Source organism: Mustela lutreola, chromosome 5 (genome assembly GCF_030435805.1).
Source record: "Mustela lutreola isolate mMusLut2 chromosome 5, mMusLut2.pri, whole genome shotgun sequence".
Classification (NCBI taxonomy): domain Eukaryota; kingdom Metazoa; phylum Chordata; class Mammalia; order Carnivora; family Mustelidae; genus Mustela; species Mustela lutreola.
Genome location: NC_081294.1, coordinates 3659732 through 3678562, shown reverse-complemented (window position 1 = coordinate 3678562; position 18831 = coordinate 3659732). Strand labels below are relative to the sequence as shown.

General features: G+C 49.2%; 1 protein-coding gene and 2 long non-coding RNA genes across 7 annotated transcripts in view; 1 reads left to right on the top strand and 2 right to left on the bottom strand.

Moving 5' to 3' along the window:
* Positions 1–11248, bottom strand: part of ADAMTS16 (ADAM metallopeptidase with thrombospondin type 1 motif 16) — a 150348-nt gene extending 139100 nt beyond the window's left edge. The window contains exons 1-3 of one of the 3 annotated variants that reach the window (XM_059173597.1): positions 11021–11248; positions 10831–10936; positions 3490–3815 (exon numbers count right to left, since the gene is read on the bottom strand). In XM_059173597.1, the coding sequence (XP_059029580.1) occupies positions 3490–3815; positions 10831–10936; positions 11021–11152 (564 nt within the window). In that variant the 5' untranslated portion in view covers positions 11153–11248. The remainder of the gene's footprint in view (positions 1–3489; positions 3816–10830; positions 10937–11020) is intronic. The other 2 variants (XM_059173595.1, XM_059173596.1) reach the window with 2 other exon arrangements.
* On the top strand, positions 10469–17719 carry LOC131831556 (uncharacterized). 3 transcript variants are annotated; one of them, XR_009353689.1, is made up of 4 exons: positions 10469–10706; positions 14635–14765; positions 15381–15912; positions 16049–17719. It is a non-coding gene; the product is annotated as an uncharacterized LOC131831556 (long non-coding RNA). The 3 variants fall into 3 exon arrangements; XR_009353691.1 differs by lacking the exon at positions 10469–10706 and adding an exon at positions 10877–10960; XR_009353690.1 differs by lacking the exon at positions 10469–10706 and adding an exon at positions 11559–11854.
* LOC131831557 (uncharacterized) overlaps positions 15106–18831 on the bottom strand; it is a 51908-nt gene continuing 48182 nt past the window's right edge. Inside the window, exons 2-3 of the long non-coding RNA XR_009353692.1 lie at positions 15421–15530; positions 15106–15314 (exon numbers count right to left, since the gene is read on the bottom strand). This is a non-coding gene — a long non-coding RNA (uncharacterized LOC131831557). The remainder of the gene's footprint in view (positions 15315–15420; positions 15531–18831) is intronic.

The following is an 18831-nucleotide window of genomic DNA, read 5'->3' as shown; positions in this document are numbered from 1 at the left end:
ACTACACATTGCCAAAGGGCGGGGGGGATTCTCTATGATGTATGAATTACATATCAAAAATGCTGTCTTTTAAAAAAATAGAACCTATTTGTTGGCATGTCATTAGGCTAAGTGACATAACAAATGTGAGGCTGTTTGCCAAACACGTGGCACAAAGTCCTCAGTGAATTAAGGTCGCACCTTCTGCTACTGTCCTGGGCATCGCTGCTTCCTGCACTGTCACTAACGCAGTCATTCTGGAAAGGCACATGCCGTGTGTCACACTTCACGTGCCTGTGCCTGGTGATCACAACAGACCTGTGACATCAATTAGGTAAAGACTTAAGAATTACACTCACTGCCTTTTTTTTTTTTTTTAAATAATCTTATTTAGTGAAATACGAAATACTTTGAGCCAAGGTACTTGGTGGCAATTATCAGGATGACGTTACAGGCCTTTCTAGGGTTTACGGATGGTACAGTGGAGAAGTCCATGACCTTGACAGATGTTAACAGGCTTTCCTGGGACAGTCTATGCCTCCTCCGCCAGGCGTTACACCTCGATTCTACCGTGAGGGTTCAGCTGGACAAAACTACGCCAGAACCTTACAGAGATGCTGCCCCCTCCCAGCAAGGCAGGGCGCCAGCTCTCTCTGCCCCTCATGGTATCCAGATGTGTCCTATTTCATCCCTGTAGTGGCACTAACCATTCCCTGCCTCTCTCATCAGACAACACAGGTCTGAAGCACATTCATTATTCGCAAGACCCTTAGGGAAGCACTCATTTTAGTTTTCAAGAATATTTGTTTACTATAAATAAAGCCATCAGCTCTTAACTTTGATGGTGTTCCTCATATTTGTTTTTAAAGAACTACAGCAAAGTGCTTCCCAATGCAAAAGCTGAGAACCACGGGAGAAAACTGTGCATCAGAAAATGTTTGTAAAAATTAGTACCTACCTGCCCATCAGAAATCACATTGTCTCACCACAGTCAACCGTGCTCTCTACCTGAAGGTGTGAAACCCTCAGTCAAGCGATCCAGTTTAGCTTACGACTTCCGTACTGCAGATAAAACCAGGAGACTAGGATATAGATTTTTATTTTTCTCCCTTCCCAAGGATCTTGTATTCCAAATGCTTTCTCTGCTAGGATCTACAAAGGTGTGTGAGAGACAACAGGTCAAACCAAAGAGAATTCTACGGGCACCTGACTTCCAGCAAATAGCTGGGTCAACCAGAAACTCTGAGAGGGGGAGGAGGAGGAGGAGGAGGAGGAAGGAAGGGGAGGGGGAGGGGAGGGGGAGGGGGAGAAGAAAAAAGCTTAATTGAGATGAACCTGGGACTTAATTAGAACCAAAAAAATAAATAAACAAAACCCCAAAGGAAAAAAAAACACAAAAACACCAAAAAACCCCAAGAACAGTAAGAACAAAAACGGAGCCATCCTCTAATGTAAAAACATGTCATTTCTCTTCATACCTTAAGAGATTTGATAGATGAGCAACTGGGGAGCCATCAACCAAGACAGAAACAAAGGACCTGACAGCTACTCGAGGGACGCTCCCATTCGGTATTTTTATTATCGGGCTAAAGAAAGGGGACTTCTCATCCTCCCTTTTTCTCCTTTAAAATGCCTCTGATTTGTCCTATCACATAGCAAATGCCCCTGAACCCCACAGTCATAAGTGTGGCTGCAGTCATTTCTGTTGTGATCATCCACAGACAAAGCATCAGTGAAAGTGGATGAACTGCCTTTGGCAGATGAATGGGGAAAGCATACAGATTTCTAGTCCAGTGACCAGAATATTAAATTCCAGGGTTCATTATCCGAGAAGTTTTTTTTTTTTTTTTTCTGTTCCTTTTCACTTCTTTATCTCACGTGTAGTTGTCACGTATGACTTGCACCATTAACTCCCATGGAGATCAAAGAGAACCAGAAATCTCTCGAGCTGCTGCTCCTGGGACAGAGTCCAGGGCAGGGCTCAGCCATGGGGAGGGAGACCTTGGCTCACAGAGACCCCGGCTTCAGTAAGCCGGGACCCCTGCTGGGTTCAGGGGAATCACCTCGCCCAATCTCACAAACAGATCCAAGTCTACGAGCTCTGCAGGCATGGCACACCTCCCTACAGCACAGATGGCTTCCATTTCCAGTGTGAGCCTTCATGAAAGGAAGCCGAGGAAGAGATCCCCTTCCTTTAGTGCTTATATGAAGAGTTCTAGCCCTTTCATTAAGGAAGATCTGTTTTTCTTGGGAGAACATGGAAGAAATCAGCCACATTGTCTTCAGTCCTAAAATTTATGCTAAATAACCGCCACCGTGTCATTGGCAAAACCCTGTTGTAACCATTCTCCAATCAAAAACCCTTTACAAATTAGAATAGACATGGAATCAACCCACTTCCAATTCCCTTGAAAAGCCGGTGTTAATATTTTTTTGAAAAATTGTAACAAGATTTAGCATTTGCATATACATAGTATTTGAAGGGTCTGGTTAGGAATGCCCCTTCAGCATCCAAAGTCCACACACCTGTGCACAAAATCCTTCTGAGATGCAGAGTCTGAATTCCCTCTTTCCAAAGAGAGAAAGACACTTAAGATAGACTGAAGGCATCTTCTAGAAATGTAATAAATGTTCAAAAATTTATTTTCCAGAACTTTACTATGGTCAAGACCTTAAAGGATTTTGGCCACACACGTTTGCTCAGCTAACTAAATCATGTCTCATTCATCCGTGTATGACCGATTTATGTACTCAAGACTCTAAGTATCCACTAAGGTTTTCTTCCCTAAAAATATGGAAATATTTTAAGAAAACTAAAAGACAAGGCATTAAGATTTTGGCTTGGGGTAGCCTGAGGAAGGCAGGCATCTTCTCAATGGGGCCAGATGCTCCTCACTATAGGGCCCCAACAAATGGGATCACTGGAAGCATTCAAGTGATGTTCAGTGTCTACATTAGATACTAAGAAAACGGGGAAGTACCAAGGAATCATTGGTCCCACGAGATTTGGACTGCCTGGCTCTGGATTCATCACCGCATTTGGGCAAACACCATGATCTCTAAGTATGTGATCCTCAACACACCCTTCCAAAGTGATTCCAAGCACCTGATCAAACAATCCAACTGGCCAGTCAGTTTTGCACTGTTGTTCTATTTGGAATGAAGACATCTCTGCAGCACTAGCAATGGGCCAGTAAGCTATGGGGGAACCGTCCCCTGGGGAGTTCGTGACATCAGACCTGGCCGTGCGTTCGAAGAGCAATCTTCACGCTGGGGCTCTTCCCAGGTTCTTGTAAAAACAACAACGTAAGTCTGGGCGCGGGCACTGCCGCCAAATGCGCCAACAGAGGCAGACTGACCTATTTCAGACAGCATTACTTGGCGATTTCCTCTTGCTTTTACAGACCGAAGAGATCTGTCCTGCCATGATAACAGAACCAGCTACAATCCCTGAAGGGAAACTGCACCCCCTCCCCTTTCACACACCACGGGCACCCAAGCTGCACTCACCAAACCTCTGCACGTTGAGAGAGCCACTGAGGAGTTTTTGTGGGATCGTAAGGAGCCTTGGTAGAAACAGAAATCCTCGGGTGGGAAGGTGCGCACGGACTCAGTGCCTCCCTTCCTCAGGGTCCGCACCATAAATCCGGGAGCCATGAGGTTGCTGGAAGCTTTCAGCTCCACGTGGAAGTCGTGCCTGAAGCCCTTCAGCCGAAGGTGGAGAGACTCCACCATGAGCGGGGCCAGCCCCCTCCTCCTCCTCCGAGAGCGCGTGATTTCATGGGACACATAGTCTCCATTGTGGTCAACCTCATAGGGAGACACCAGGTCATATTCTGAAAGACAAAGAGAGTAAGGCTGAGTACGTGTGGGGTTCTGGAAAGACTCAGGGAGTCACGGGATGTAATGACACTTCCACCTGGTAAGAAAAGATGGTAGGAAATTTAAGCATCAAGCTGACCTCAGATCCACACTGTAAGATGCAAACAACCAGAGTCAGGAGTAAAAATCTTCCAAGTGGCCTTTAGGGAAGTCTCCACTGCCCCCAGAATGTGTTATTTCCAATCCGGCAATATCTAGGCACTCCAAAAGAAAACTGGATCACAGGCCAAAGAAAACTGAAAACAGACCTCTAGGATTATATCTCATAAATTTTACTTTGTACTCATGATAACATGTAATCATTCATGGCTCTAAATATTCTTTTAGTCATTCTTTTGTTTTTTTACAAAAATCTTCATTGTAATGACAAGAAATTTTAGCTTCAAAATACCAACCATTTCTCCAAAAGCAGTTAAAAAGACAACTATGGGGCGCCTGGGTGGCTCAGTGGGTTAAGCCGCTGCCTTCAGCTCAGGTCATGATCTCAGGGTCCTGGGATCGAGTCCCACATCGGGCTCTCTGCTTGGCGGGAGCCTGCTTCCTCCTCTCTCTCTCTCTCTGCCTGCCTCTCTGCCTACTTGTGATCTCTCTCTGTCAAATAAATAAATAAAATCTTCAAAAAAAAAAAAAGACAATTATGATGGACATTCCTTGATGTTTAATATTTTAATAGTTAACTGTTAAATCAAAGGATCCTACAAACCGTATGCAGATATATTCCAGATGCTAATGTTTCCTTCACAGTCTGCTCCCACTGAAACCACCGCCCAACCTCTTCCTGGCCCGAGTTTCTGGCACGTCATTGGAGTTCACCACTCAAGGTCTTCCTCAATGTGCACCATGGTCTCCTGCCCACTCCGATTCATAGTATGCTAGCCAAAAACACATTCAAATACATATTTTTTTTTTTCTGATGTCAATAAGGGGCTGTCTGATTGCAGGGCACCCACAGGCTTGCAGGGCATCAGGAGCTGATGATGTCCCAGTGTGGCTTTGGCATACATCCAAGTTGTCTCCCTCTCTGTGGAAAGCACAGAAGGACGCTTTATAGCTCCTTTCATTACAAAATGTGCCATCAGGAGCCTGTGATAGGCTCATAACAGGGGCCCTGTCCTGCCTCAGGGCGACTTGTTCATTCTTCTGGGAGTCATAAGGTAAAACACAGAGATGACATTTGGTCAGAAATAAGCAGTATTTGGGAAATTATTTTTTTCAGGAGAAGTGAGGTTTTCTCTACAACCAATCTGTTTCAGTGCAGTGTCTGTCCATAGGTCCTTGTGCCGTCAGGGACAGGGAAAGTTCACGTTGGAACAAAGCAGGCAGCCAGCGCCAGTCAGAAATGACCGTGGTGGGTTGGGAGAGGCAGAGCAGGCCTCTGGTGGTGAGGTCCTGTCGGGAGCTCCCCCATGCCGAAGCCGATGGCGGGTGCGTGTCCAGGCCCAGAGGCAAAACCGATCCCGTGGCAGGATAACCAAAGGCTCAGCTCCGGCCTCGGCAATTCCAGGGAGGCTGTGTCCTCTGGGCAAGAGCTTCGATTTCCGACCCCAGGGGCCTGGTCCTACCGTGCAGGGATCAGCAGGTACCAAGGACAGCACATTGGGACAGACCACGTGACAGCCAACCATCAAAATCTACAGCGAAGCAGGGCATTTGTGTCCCAGAGGACAAAATGCATTGGGCCTCTTTCCTGTTTTACTTGGGAAACCAGGAAAATGAAACAAACCTGCTTAAACTGTGCGCAGCAGCAGGAGAAAGGGGGAAGCAAGTCAGGGGTTTGCTCGTCTGGGGTAAGCCTGGGATTGCAGCCTGTCCCGGGCCACGCTGAGAGACAGGGGACGCATGCCTGCCTTTCCACCTTGGGATCCCCCACTGCCTTCTGCATCCCCAGCTTCCTGGACCGAGGCGGGAGGCTGGTGCACGTGGCCTTGCTGCCCAGTCACCATGCCGCCCAGGGCTTTAAGGGGAACCCTCTCCCCCTCACTCCAAGTCCGTGTCCATTCCAACAGGGGCTGTGGAGTCTTCCAAACACTGGCTAATCAGCAAATTAAAACATAAAAAGATGATTACCACTTAAAAAAAACAAATTGTTTCCAGATGATATAAGCCATATTCTTAGGACCTTGTTTTGGAGAACATATAACATGCTTCCTTTATCTGGAGGGGACATAGAGTATCTACTCTCAAAATAGTGACTGATAAGGCTCTTTTACATAAACATATACAGGGTCCTATTGATAAACGCTAGACGACCTGTTATCTCAGGGGAAAAAAAATAAACGGCCTGCGTTACCGCATTTGCCTATTCCCCACCGTGGCTGATCTCCGGCACCAACGTGATGTCACTCAACACGGAGTGTGGAAGAGCTGCCCAGTAGCACACCTGGACACACGCAGCGTCTCCCTCACACAGACAGAATGTATGCAAAGAAACTTAACCGCACAGATAAGAGCCAAAAAATGTGAGGGATGAGATTTGCATGTTTTAATTTTGTTTTTAAAAGGACTTATTTCCCTGTAACTTTATACATTTCATTTTTCAGTGACCAGCTCTGCCAAACTTAAAGGAAAGTAACAATCCGCTCTGGAGGACTGGTAGAGGCTGGCCCCGGGCCACCGGCTCCACAAACAGCGAAGCCACACTTCGTGACCAATGACAATCGGTTCCGAAGAATGAGGAAGTGAACCTGTGATAGAAGAAGACCCGTTTTTTCAATTTAGTCTACTGATTCTCAACCAGAGTGTTTCCCCTCCCACACCCCAGGAGACAGATGTCTGGAGACATCTCCCTCTGCCACGGAGTGGGAGGGGGGCAGTGGTGTTCCTGGGATCTACGGACCCCCATCCAGAGAGGCTGCTACAGTCTTCAGTGCACGGGACAGACTCCAGGGACAAAATGGTCATACCGCCGAGGTGAGGGGGTCTGGATTTAGTCCCACAACAGTCCTTTCTATCAAATGTGTATTCTTGGGTATGTGTAAGTGAATGTGAAAAAGCTCACCACTGAAGAACTCAACGGATGAACAAAATAAGCATCACATTTCGTCATAGTCCTGTTGCTATCTGGAAATAAATCAATACCTAACTGTAATAGACTGAAAACATTCATTTTTGAGCGTATAATATCATATTATAATCCCCACAAAAATTGGCTCATGATTTCAAGAAAAAAAAATAGTGTGAGTCCTAATCATTGAGAATCCTTTATTTTTTTGACCTTTTTCTTAAAGGTTTTATTTACCTATTTTGAAGAGAGAACTAGAGGGAGCATGCTCCAAAGAAAGAGCTGGGGGAGGGGCAGCGGGAGGGAGGGAGGACGAGGGTGAGTGTCAAGCCAGCTCCCCGCCCAGCATGGCCTCAGGTGCAGGGCCCAATCCCCAGAACCCTGAGATCGTGAGCTGAGCTGAAGTCAAGAGTTGGACGCTTAAGGGACTGAGCCTCCCAGGCACTCCTGTCTGAGAATCCTTTAGACTGAGCCTCCCAGGCACTCCTGTCTGAGAATCCTTTAGGCAAGACCTATGTCCTTTACACCCTTGGTTAAGGAGGAAAACTTTACATATGGCTGCTCCAGCTGGTGGTCCAAGCTCCTCGATTTCAAGAGGTTTTCGGACCACAACCTCAAGTCCAAAAATACCCTGGTTTCACAGTGAATGCATGAGGTATAGATCACCTGAGCACGCAGGGCAGGTTCACAGCAGCTGCAGAGAGCAGATCTGCACCTTGCCTCCTGCCCCAGCACTCAGTGACATCACATCCATAGCTTGGAAGCAGCCACCTTGTGAGTGTTTACTCCATGAGAACCAGAAAAGTCCTCAATCCGGGCTCCAAAAGCCCGTCTCGTCGTTAAAGACTGACAAGCACCCCACAGGTGCATCTGAAAGACACAACCCTGTCTCACATTCCCCGAATGTCTGAGAGCAAATCAATACAATTTTCCAATGCACACACAGAAACAAAAGTTCTATTATGTACGACGAAACCCCTTTCTAGAGAACTTCTAAACCTTGCCTTGGAAGCGTAACTTAGTCTAGAATCAAACGCTAACAAATATGTGATATCTCTTGGCTCTCAACAAGAGCCACTATATTTATTTTTAAAGGCAAATCTGGAAGAAAAGCATTAAAATCTCCCACTAAGGAAAAACAATTCTGAATCAGCCAAAATGAAACGGGCGTACTTAATGTCTGAAAATAGTTTAGTTATCTGTTGTGGCATCAAGCATAGAGGGCAGAAAAGAAAAAAAAAAAAAAAAAAAAGGAACAGAGAGCATTCTCTTTCCCGCTGCTGAACTGCTTCAGACACAGGAAAACTGGCAATCACAGCCCGAATTATGCATGAAATAACCTTCTGGCCAAAAAGAGTGATTCCAAAATCCATTTGTATAAAAGATGCCTAGATATCCAGCAGTCACATAAAGTGCACCTGGGCTCTACTGTTCTACAGGGAGACAAGGAACCTACTGAGCTGACTCTTTTCTCCCGGTAAGATCAATGAAAGCCCTTTAGTGAAACCCACTTTCTCCACTTGGCCATTTATCATTAAAGACCTCCAATTGCCTCCATCAGAAAGGACGAATACCCAATTTTTGTATCAACATGGACAGGACTGGAGGAGATTATGCTGAGTGAAATAAGTCAAGCAGAGAGAGTCAATTATCATATGGTTTCACTTACTAGTGGAACATAAGGAGTACCATGGAGGACATTAGGAGAAGGAAAGGAAAAGTGAATTGGGGGAAATTGGAGGGGGAGACAAACCATGAGAGACTGGACTCTGAGAAACAAACTGAGCGTTTTGGAGGGGCAGGGATTGGGGGTTGGGTGAGCCTTTGGTGGGTATTAAGGAGGGCACGGACTGCATGGCGCACTGGGTGTGGTCCATAGACAATGCATCTTAGAACACTAAAAAAATAAAATCTTAAAAAAAATAAAGACCTCCAACACACAGAAGGTGGGTAGGGGGCTTAGTGTGTCCACTAAGCTAGGACTGCTCTGATGATGGCTCACACCTTCCCCTCCAGTTTCTGACCAAGTGAGGTATGTGGTTGTCCTGGCAACACTTGGCGTGTGACACCAGCCTAGATGCCAGGTGATCCGAGCCCCACACCAGCCAGGCTGGAGTCTACCTCACAGGAGTCTGTCCTGGCGAGGAGCAGGGGAAGCTCACTTGGGCAGGAAGGCTCTGCCTTCTCCTTCTGGAAAAGGTTCTCTGTCTATATTGCTTCTACCTTAAAGAAAAAGTATTTTTTATAAAATGCGACACAGTCCTCTGAGAAATCTCCTGAGACTTTCAGGAATTTTCATGATTTTAGAAAACTAGAATTTTTACAAAAAAATGTCTTCTTTCAGAAGTGCGTGTGGAGGGAAAAATCCAATATGGATAATTATATTGTGGAATGCACCTTGAGAGAAACATGAAAGAAGACAAGGCCAAGCCCAAGAAGATGACCTTTACATAGACTGATAATTAACTTTCTCCAGCAATTACAGAGCAGAAAGTGACCTCTAAGGGTTTCCTATTACTGACACCCAGCGCCCTCTGCTGGTCCCTAAGGTCTTCTGTTCCTTGATCCCCGCCTCCCGCAGTGCTTACAGACCTCCGTGCCCTCCTTCAGCAGGACTTTATTCAAACAGCTAATGCATGTGTCAGATTCCTGTCTTTATACGACAACTATATTAAAAAGTTTGTTATGCATTTTTTTAGACTTTCTGAAAATACACTAGGATCCTCAAATCTTGTTCTTCCTCTAAAATACTAACACTTGTTGGAAATGTTGCCAAGGGCTAATATGAAACAATTGTAACGATAGAGCTCAGCAGCTGACATCCCACACCTGCCTTCCCTTTCATCCAAGGCGGCTGAGGGCAGAGACAACCATCCCCAGGACAAGTGAAAATGGCAATCGCCACTTGCCAACAGCACGAGTAAAATCACACATTGCAAACCGATCAGACTTGTGTGACAAATCACAGCGGAAGGTATGGGCATTGCCCAGCATGTCTCCAAACGCTAATGACCCGTCCCATGCACTATATTTCTTTTTTTTTTTTTTAAGATTTTATTTATTTATTTGACAGAGATCACAAGTAGGCAGAAAGGCAGGCAGAGAGGGAGAGAGGAGGAAGCAGGCTCGCCACCGAGCAAAGAGCCCGATGCGGGGCTCCATCCCAGGACGGAAGGCAGAGGCTTTAACCCACTGAGCCACCCAGGCGCCCCCATGCACTATATTTCAATGATGTCCCAACTCCCCAAGAATACCCACTTTCATGCTAACACCGTCAGTACTGAGCAAAAACGGCTTGCTCCCGACTCCTGCTCTGTAGTCAGGGTATCAGACAGGCTTCAATATAAAAAGCCTGAGGAGGGGGCATCTGGGTGGCTTAGTGGGCTGAGCTTCTGCCTTCGGCTGGGGTCAGGATCTCAGGGTCCTGGGATCAAGCCCCACATGGGGTTCTCTGCTCCGCGGGGAGCCTGCTTCCTCCTCTCTCTCTACCTGTCTCTCTGCCCACCTGTGATCTCTCTCTTTGTGTCAAATAAATAAATAAATAAATAGTCTTAAAAAGCCTGAGGAGGATCAGGAGGGGGCGGAGGGGTGGGGAGAGGAGGAGTATGAGCTTTCTAATTTCCAGAATGCATGAAATAGTAAAACCTCTGGAGGTAGTCCTTGCTTTTTAAATGTTCTTACTGAGTGTGTATTCCTTGCTTTTCCGCCTACCGCTCGCGGCAATAACGCCGGTGCGCGTCGGAGATTCACAGGGAGCACCGACCAGCCTGGTGGGAGTCGGTCGACTCCCCGGCGCTCGCTGGAAGGCGGGAAAGCTAGGCAGCGTCCGGGGCCAGTTCCGGAGGTAGGGTCACCCGGAGGTAGGGTCACCCGGAGGTAGGGTCACCCGGAGGTAGGGTCACCCGCTGCACCTGGGAAGCCGGCGCTACCTGCGGAGGACTTGGAGCCCCTCTTCCCCGCAGACTTACCGTCTTTTTCCATCCAGTCCGGCCGCGCCGCGGAGCCTGGAGGACGCCAGACGCTCGGGCTCCCCGGCGAGGTCAGCGCGGGTCCCACGGAGCACGCAGGTGCCTGCTGGAAAACAGCGGCCACACCTCGGTGAGAACGGACTGCCGCCGGGGAGCCGCGGGCACCCCGCCCGCGCCGTCGGGGACTCACCTGCACGGCCACCTGCGCCAGCAGCAGCACGCACAGCGCCGCGCAGCCGGGCACCCGCAGGGCCGCGCCGCCCCTCGCGCCCCACGCCCCGCGCCCGCGCGGCGTCCCGGCGAGGAGAACGCGCCGCTCCATCCCCGGGCGCTCCAGGTGGCGGGGGCCGCGGGATGGCCCCGGCCCGGCGGCTGCAAGTGGGCACCGAGGACCCGGGCCGGCCGGCGCGCAGCAGCTTCCCGCGGCGCCTCCGCCGCCCGCGCGGGGTTATCACGGCGGCTCGGGGCGGCGCGGGGGGCGGAGGGGCGGCCGCGACGGCGGGGGCGGCGGCGGAGCACCAGCCCGCAGCGTGGGAGAGCGGCGGGCGAGGAGGGAGCGCAGGGGAGGCGGCGAGGATCGGCGACAAGGGGAGGAGACGAGGGAGCAGGAGGAGTCGGCGGGGCGGGGAGCCGGAGGAGGAGGGCAGGAGGGGAGGGGTGGGGGGAGGGCAGGAGGGGAGAGAGGGGGGGAGGGCAGGAGGGGAGAGAGGGGGGGAGGGCAGAGGCCGAGGAAAGCGGGCGGCGGGGTGAAACCGACGGGAGGGCGGCTGGGGAGGATCCCTGCGGCTGGGCGGTGGCCCCGAGGCTCGGAATGTGAGCGGCAGAAGCCACCCCGCAGGTGCCCGCGAACCTGCAGTCGCGCAGCCCCGCGCAGGGACTGCCCGGCCCGCACCCCCAGGGCCAGACACCTGCCGCGGCTGAGCGGGCTGGCCGGCGCCTGGGCCCCACTGGCCTGCCCCTCCCGCTCCAGTGGGAGATCAAGTGCGGGACAGCGGCGGCGCCCAGAGCCTGGTGTGTCTTCTGGGTATGCACAAGCGGTGTAGCTCTGGGCTCCGGAGGTGATGGGAGGGCAGGGGGGTCGAAGAAGCCATGTCTGTCTCCTGGTCAGTCCTGGGATGTCCAGGCGCTCCTGGCCCCGGGCCATCCGCCCTGAAGAGCCTGTGTGCCCCCGCTGCTGAGAATCCGAGTGTAGCCAATCCATTAGGAGGCCTTGGGGGTGGGGATCCCTGTGAGCCCCGCTGGGGGTCAGGGCTGCAAGGGCCCAGGGAGCCCCAGGGGCTTAAGCCCTGATCTGGCAGTAAGCACAGTGTCCTGTGATGGTGTGTGTGAACGCATGTGTGTGTGTGTTTGAATGTGAGTGCGGATGCGCCCCAGTACCCACCTGTGTGTGTTTACCTGTGTGGGCGTGCACACCTGTGCCGGTGCGTGTTCTCCCCACCTGCGTCGCCTGTGGTCACTGTGCTCCACTGATTGCCCCTTTCCTCCTTGAACGCATACCTCCTGCAGGCCCTGGAGGGCTGGACTCCTCTTTCTGTGGTTCCAGTGTCCCTCCCATTCACTTTATTCCAGATTTGCGGGGTTTTGCACATTTGGAGCGGAAAGTGGAGGGGGAAAGAGTGACTGGCGTCTCTGGTTTCCGTTGCCCAGCCAGCTTTGAGCCTGTGGGGGCTTCTGACCACTGGCAGTCTGGAAGTGCCAGATATCTGGGGCTTGGAGAGATGAGCCCCCAGGCTGAGCAGCGACAGGCTCGCAGGCTCTCTCTCTTTCTCTCATATTCATTTATTTGAAAACACTCCTTAAAATGAAAACAGTTTTATGAAAAGGGCTGCATCGGGGGTGGTCTTCAAAACACCTGTCACCTCCCCTTCCTGCAGCTCCAGACAAGGAGCTCCCCCAGGGGGAACCAGAGGCTGGTGTGGCTGGGCAGGCCTCGGGGTCTGGCTTGGGTTAGGCAGGAGGCTGCTGCTGTTCCTTCTGTCCAGGGCCTCATGTGCTTGAGAAATACAGATCTCGAACTATTGCTAATTATGTTGAATGTAACTTACATGGGCATCAGGTTTTCCAAGTCTAGCTAGGATCACATGAAGACACCCAGGGGTTCTTTTTTATGTGTTTAAACAGATGGAATGAAAGAAGAATGGCTGGTGTACAAAGATTTAGTTTTAGGATTTTTTTTTTTTCTTTTTGAGTAATACCCAATGAGTCTCTTTCCATTGGAAGAAACTGTATCCCCTACAGTGACGAGGGTTTTCCAGTTCTTTTAGCCGTTCACTGAATTCTGTGCTCATCCCAGACCAGGGATGTCTAGCAAACTCCGGCCTGGGGCCAGGCGGGGAGCGGAGCAGAGGGAGCCTGCTGGCCTGGGGATGAGAAAGGCCTTGAAACCAGGTGGAGGGGGTGGGAGTTGTGATTTCCAATAAAGTACATATAGTTGGTCTTTCCATTTCTGCCATGGAGCTCCTAAAATCCTTGGAATTTCCTAAGAAAAGAGATCCTGAAAGGGGCTTTTTGTTATCCTAACAAGGTGACTTTGCATGGGCTGCAGGGGCTGGAGGCCTGGAGTGCCGGCCTCCCGTGGAGAAGGCTGGAACTTTCAGTCCCCTTTCCTGACCCCCTTTCTCTCCTCTATCTGGGGCTTAGTTCCATCACGCATGGCCAGTGATTTCATCAATTCTGACTATATAATGAAGGTCCATGAAAACCTCCAAGGAACAGGGTTCAGAGAGCTTCCCAGGGTGAACAGGTAGAGAAGCAGGAACAGAGAGCTTCGGAGACTGGACAGACGCCCCGTGCCCTTCCCCGAGACCTTGCCCAATGCCTCTCTTCCACCTGGCTCTTTCTGACTTACATTCTATTATAATAAACCAGTGACCTGGGGAGTAAAATGTTTCTCTAAGTTCTGTGAGCCACTCTAGCAAATCAATTGAACCTGCGGAGTGGGCCCTTCCAAGCCACAGCCATTTGACAGGTAACAACCAGATTCGAAATCGGTATCAGAAGTGGGGGTGGGGTGAGATCTCTGCTCTCTGACTTGACTTGCGGTGGGGTCAGTGGGGTCTGGCCCCACAGTCCTTTTTTAAAAGAGGCTTTATAGGCTTACAAGTGGAAAGAGTATCTCCACGGTGTGAGACAATAGCATATTCAGAAACAAGAAAAGGCCGTGTTTGATGTCAGAAGACTTAAATTCCCGAAGTGAAAGATGAGGGCAGGGCCTGTGTCTTGTGGACAATCTGACATTTAGAGCTGACCCTGAAGTCTGACATTTAGAGCTGACCCTGAAGTCTGACTTAGTGCAATTTAGGAAATCAGGAGCTGCCGGAATAACCATTTTTCCAGAGTGGGCCACAGGTGGGGTGCAGGCCCTGTGTTTCCTCTGGAGGCCCACGGGAGTCCGGGCTGGACCCGAGCCGCTTGCTAAGGCTAAGAGGCTATCACAGCTTTGGTCTGTGAGCCCAAGGGTCCATCAGAAGCCCCAGGGCCTCAGTGTCACATTCGGAGGCTGAGTCTGCTACTGGCTACGCTCCAGAAGCTGGTCTCCTCCCTGACTTTGAGACTTGACTCTTAGCAAGAAGCCAACGGGAAACTGGGAAGCAATGCAACAGAGAAGGTTCGATTCCTACCGGCAAAGCGTGGCATTAATAAGCCCCTTTCCCTTTATCATTAAACACCTAGAAATTTAGCTCAACTGTTAGTTTAGATTATTATATAAAATATAATGATTTAGTGTTATAATTATTATTTATGATAGGTGTATAGTCATTATTATACATAGATTTTTTTTCTCTTTTGTTTTTTATTTTACAGACAGAAAAGAGCAGAGGGAGAGAGAATCTGAGGTCGGCTCCATGCCCAGTGTGTGAGCCCAATGCCGGGCTCGAACTCATGATCCTGAGAGCATGACATGACCTGAAGTCAAGAGTCGGAAATCAAGAGTGGTGAGTACTTGATGAGTGAGTACTTACTCTCCGTGTGTTTCCCTTCCATTCTGTCTCCTCTGCTGCAGGATTCCACATTCTTGTTTCACGGAAGGCAAGTCCTTTTCCAAACAGGAAGTAACAACAGTTTCAAGAAACTTAATTCTGCCTCCTGAAGGAGGTCATGTTGAAACCCCGCAAAAACATAAAGTTGCCCCCAAATCAAAATGGCTGCAAGAGCGTTTTAGGGAAGAGGATTTCAGACTAAGTAACCTATTTCCTCTCCTCCCAACCCTCCCGCCCGAGCCTTTTGTTCCAGAAACCCCCTTCCGCCCCATCCTTCTGACTCAGGAGGCTTGACTGCCCTCGATCGCAGGCAGGAGCTGTCCGCACTGATGGCTGCCTGCAGCCTGCCTCAGTGGACCCTGTGCGTCCTCTTTAAGCAGCCATCATGGTGGGTGTGATCTGGTTCCTGGGGTCACACCTGCCTCTTCTGGATCAGGTCCCACTCGCCTCTCCAACATGCCTTTGCCAAGCAACCGTCTGCTCTCTTGTGGTCTCTGTATCTCTCTGGAACATAAAAATTGTCATTCTCTGTGGCCACAGCTGCCAGTGTTTCTCCCATTTCTGCCTTAGGTTTTGTTAAGAGATTTGAGGGATCTCCGCTCATACACACCTTATGCAAGGCCAGCTCCTTCTTTCCGGGAAACTCTGCCTCCTGTGGGACGCTCATCTGATCTTCATGAATGGACCAGGAACATCATGGCACGGGATGGCCAGGGTTTCCTTGGGGGGGGGGGGTCGAAGAATCAGAGTAGGGAAGGGATTCTACACGGTCAAGCTAGAGATGGACAACCAAGGTGGACAGCTGATCTGAAAACAGGTGAGAAATGACAGTGGCTTGGACAGCATGTGACGATGGCTTTGTGGACAAATGAACAACACTAAGTTTATCTAAGAGATAGGATCTGCAGAAGTTGCAAAGTAGATGATTGCACAAATGAGAACAATTTGAGAATAATCAAGATATTATAAGTACGCAACACGCTGACAAGACAGACAGCAGTGAATGTGGAGCAGAGTTCCAGGTTTTACAGCCTCGTAAAATTCCCAAAGGAAAACTCGCAAAGAAAACCAGCCTCCAGTGACCAGGCTTCATTTCCCTAAGGTAAGAAAAATACGGTAAATGCATTAACTCGAAATTAAGAAGGCTTTTTGCATTGAATGTTTGAACTTAACGAAACACTCCTTATGTCGCCCTGATTGTCCTCAGTCACCACTAAATACGCCGCGTCTGTAAACAGGTAGAAAAATGAATTCACGAGGAGCAGTAAGTACTCAGCTGGCCTCTCCACAGTTGTCTTGACCTGACGGAGGCCACAGGCTTCAGGGAGCATCTGGGAAGCAAGCGGGGAGAGCGAGCGGTTGGAAGAGAAATCGTTGATAAAGACGCTGAGGAGCTGCTTGTGGGCCTGGTCGTGCCCTCTGGGACCTGCTCCCCCTGAAGGAAATGTTTGGCCAAACCAAACAGTTGCACAGCCTGTGAGGCCTCCAATACTACAACAAAACCCCAAAGCCCACCCCAAGCGTTCTCCACATGTACTTTTGCTGCCCTTGATGATATCCTCAAGGTTCCTGGACTTTCAGTGTGCTCCTCCCCCAAACCTCAGGCTTTCCAGCCACCCCCCCCCCACCCCGTTTTGAAGGCCTCCATCTAGGCACTACCACAGGGACCCACCGAACGAGGGGCACAAGCTCCCGAGAGGGAAGGGGGCTAGGAGAGGTCATCAGGCCCGGCTTCTTCTTCCAAACTCCCCAGCTGAATGAGTGACCCCTTCCTGGGGACACCGAGTGGCAGTGGCAGAGGGGATGGAGATGAGCCCCAGAAGTCCACTTCCCAGAGCTCCCCTCAAGAAGAGAGGAGGGAGCATGTTCTTTAACCGTATGGAAAAAAAGTTCAAAAACACTCTTATTGGAAGGATTTTCTTGTTAATCATGTCCCTTTCTTGGACTGCGTCCTGTCCCAGCACGTTCACGGGCCGGGTCCTGACAACAGCAGGGCAGAGACAGAAAACGTGGCTCGGGGCTGTCATTGTGTAGGAATGGGGAAGCTCTTCCTAGTAAATCTAAGGAAAAGCAGGAACAGTGTGAGTCTGGAGGAGGCACCATCAGAGAAGAAAATACCCAGAACATTGCTTTTCGGACAGCGCGTGGGGAAGAGCCATCCTCTTCTTCCCCAACTGGAGGAGACACATTTTTTAATGAATTTGGAATGAATTACTAGAACAAGGAAATGAAGGAGACATATAATACATGGCCCTCATTTTTTAAATTAATGGATTCAAATGACATTAAGTGACAGTCAAATTCCTTGGACAGCGTCTAGCTGCTGCTCTCTGCATTTTCCCTGGCACATAGCAGTGAGCGTCCGTCCACCCCCGCTGCCTGGTCCGGGAAGCAGGTGTAGTCCGGCCGGGCAGGGAGTCTGAGTCCACCTGTGGGCTGGCACCTGCCACCTGGGGCTGGCCCGGGGCCCTCCCGAGTGCACCCAGCACCCCCACTGCTTCTCTCGTTTCCCTTTTATAATCATCAGATTTCTTCTTTTCCATTTTTATTCCTTCCCTTTCCTCCCAGATCCTCCCCCCCCCCAAATGTATCCACACAGTGAATCCTCCAGTGAATTCCTGAATGACAATCCCAGCTTCCAGACTTAAGGTCACCTGGTGTCCTTTCTGCTGTGTCCAGTCAGGTCATCAGGACCTTTCCCGCTGAACCGATCTCTCTGGGCTGCACTGCCCCTCCTCCCCCGGCAGCCACAGGACTGGAGGTCACTGTGGAGCAGCGTGTCCTCCAAGAAGAGGATGGAAGGTTGGAGCAAGTCTGACTGTCACTGGGGAGGGACGGCAGGCACGGACAGTACAATGTGTCTCTGTTCCCTGAGTCATGACAAGGGGGACTTGGAATTAAATGCCCAAACCACAGCATTTTTTTTTTTTTTTTCTTTCAAACGTATCACTGTTGTGATCTGGTATTTGCTTTTGCAGAGGAGAGCAAGTCCGCAAGCTGGTTTGGTTTTATGTTCACCGTAGCCTGTCTTGCTCTTCAGCCTGGGTCCTCTTAGGCGTAACCCACGTCTTGCCGTTTTCTCAGGATGTGTCTGACTTGCATTTTGTCGGTTCGTTTGCCTGGAATACCGTGGGTATGTTTTGTTTGTTTTGTTCTTCCAGCTTTGGAGAGATCTAGATACTAATGTGTTTATTATTCGGGAGATACGACATTACATGAGGAGTGTTTAAAATAGGTAAATGGAGTTTGGATAACTTTTGACATTACAGAACTACAAAGGCAATTAGGGAAAAAGTCAGCATATATGCCTATGTATGTATAACTAAATGAGGCTAATAAAAGTACTGGGTTTCATATTCCACATAATATTTTCAAGAAAAAGGGAAGAAGGGGCAGAAAAAAGCAAAATGAAATTTCCCTGGAAATGCTATCCTACGGATGAACGAATCTGCTTTATACACATGTGCTCCTTTATTCATGACTTCGAATATCAGAGAATGAAGCTAAAGTCCTTTTATAATGCTGGTGGCAAAGATAAGAAGAATATATGAAGAGAGAAAAATAATGAGATTTTAAATATATAGAAAAAAGACAGGCTAACAACAGAAAAATGAAAATGAGAAGGCACAGGAGTGACAAGAGAAAACATAAAAAAAATCCTTCAAATAGATAAAATTTGCTTATTATGAAACAACATCTTAACCCTTGAAACTAAGTGTCAGGTATGCATAAAGGAAAAATATCAAAAACCAAAGTCGAAGATTCTGTTGTGGAAGTAAAATTCAACAATATGCACTTAAAAGTACACATATACTTCTAAAGAAAGCTTAAATATTAAATTAACCATTTGATCAACATTGAATTAAATTAAAATCTTTGTCAGGAAAATATAAGGTGGAGAATGCCAGGATAGGACCCTGGGCATGTCTCCTAACTTGAAGGACACTTCATTTTCCCGTCCTTCTAGTGGACACAATAAAGGTAAAACCTACTCCAGCTGGGTAGGAGGATGAGAGTAGTT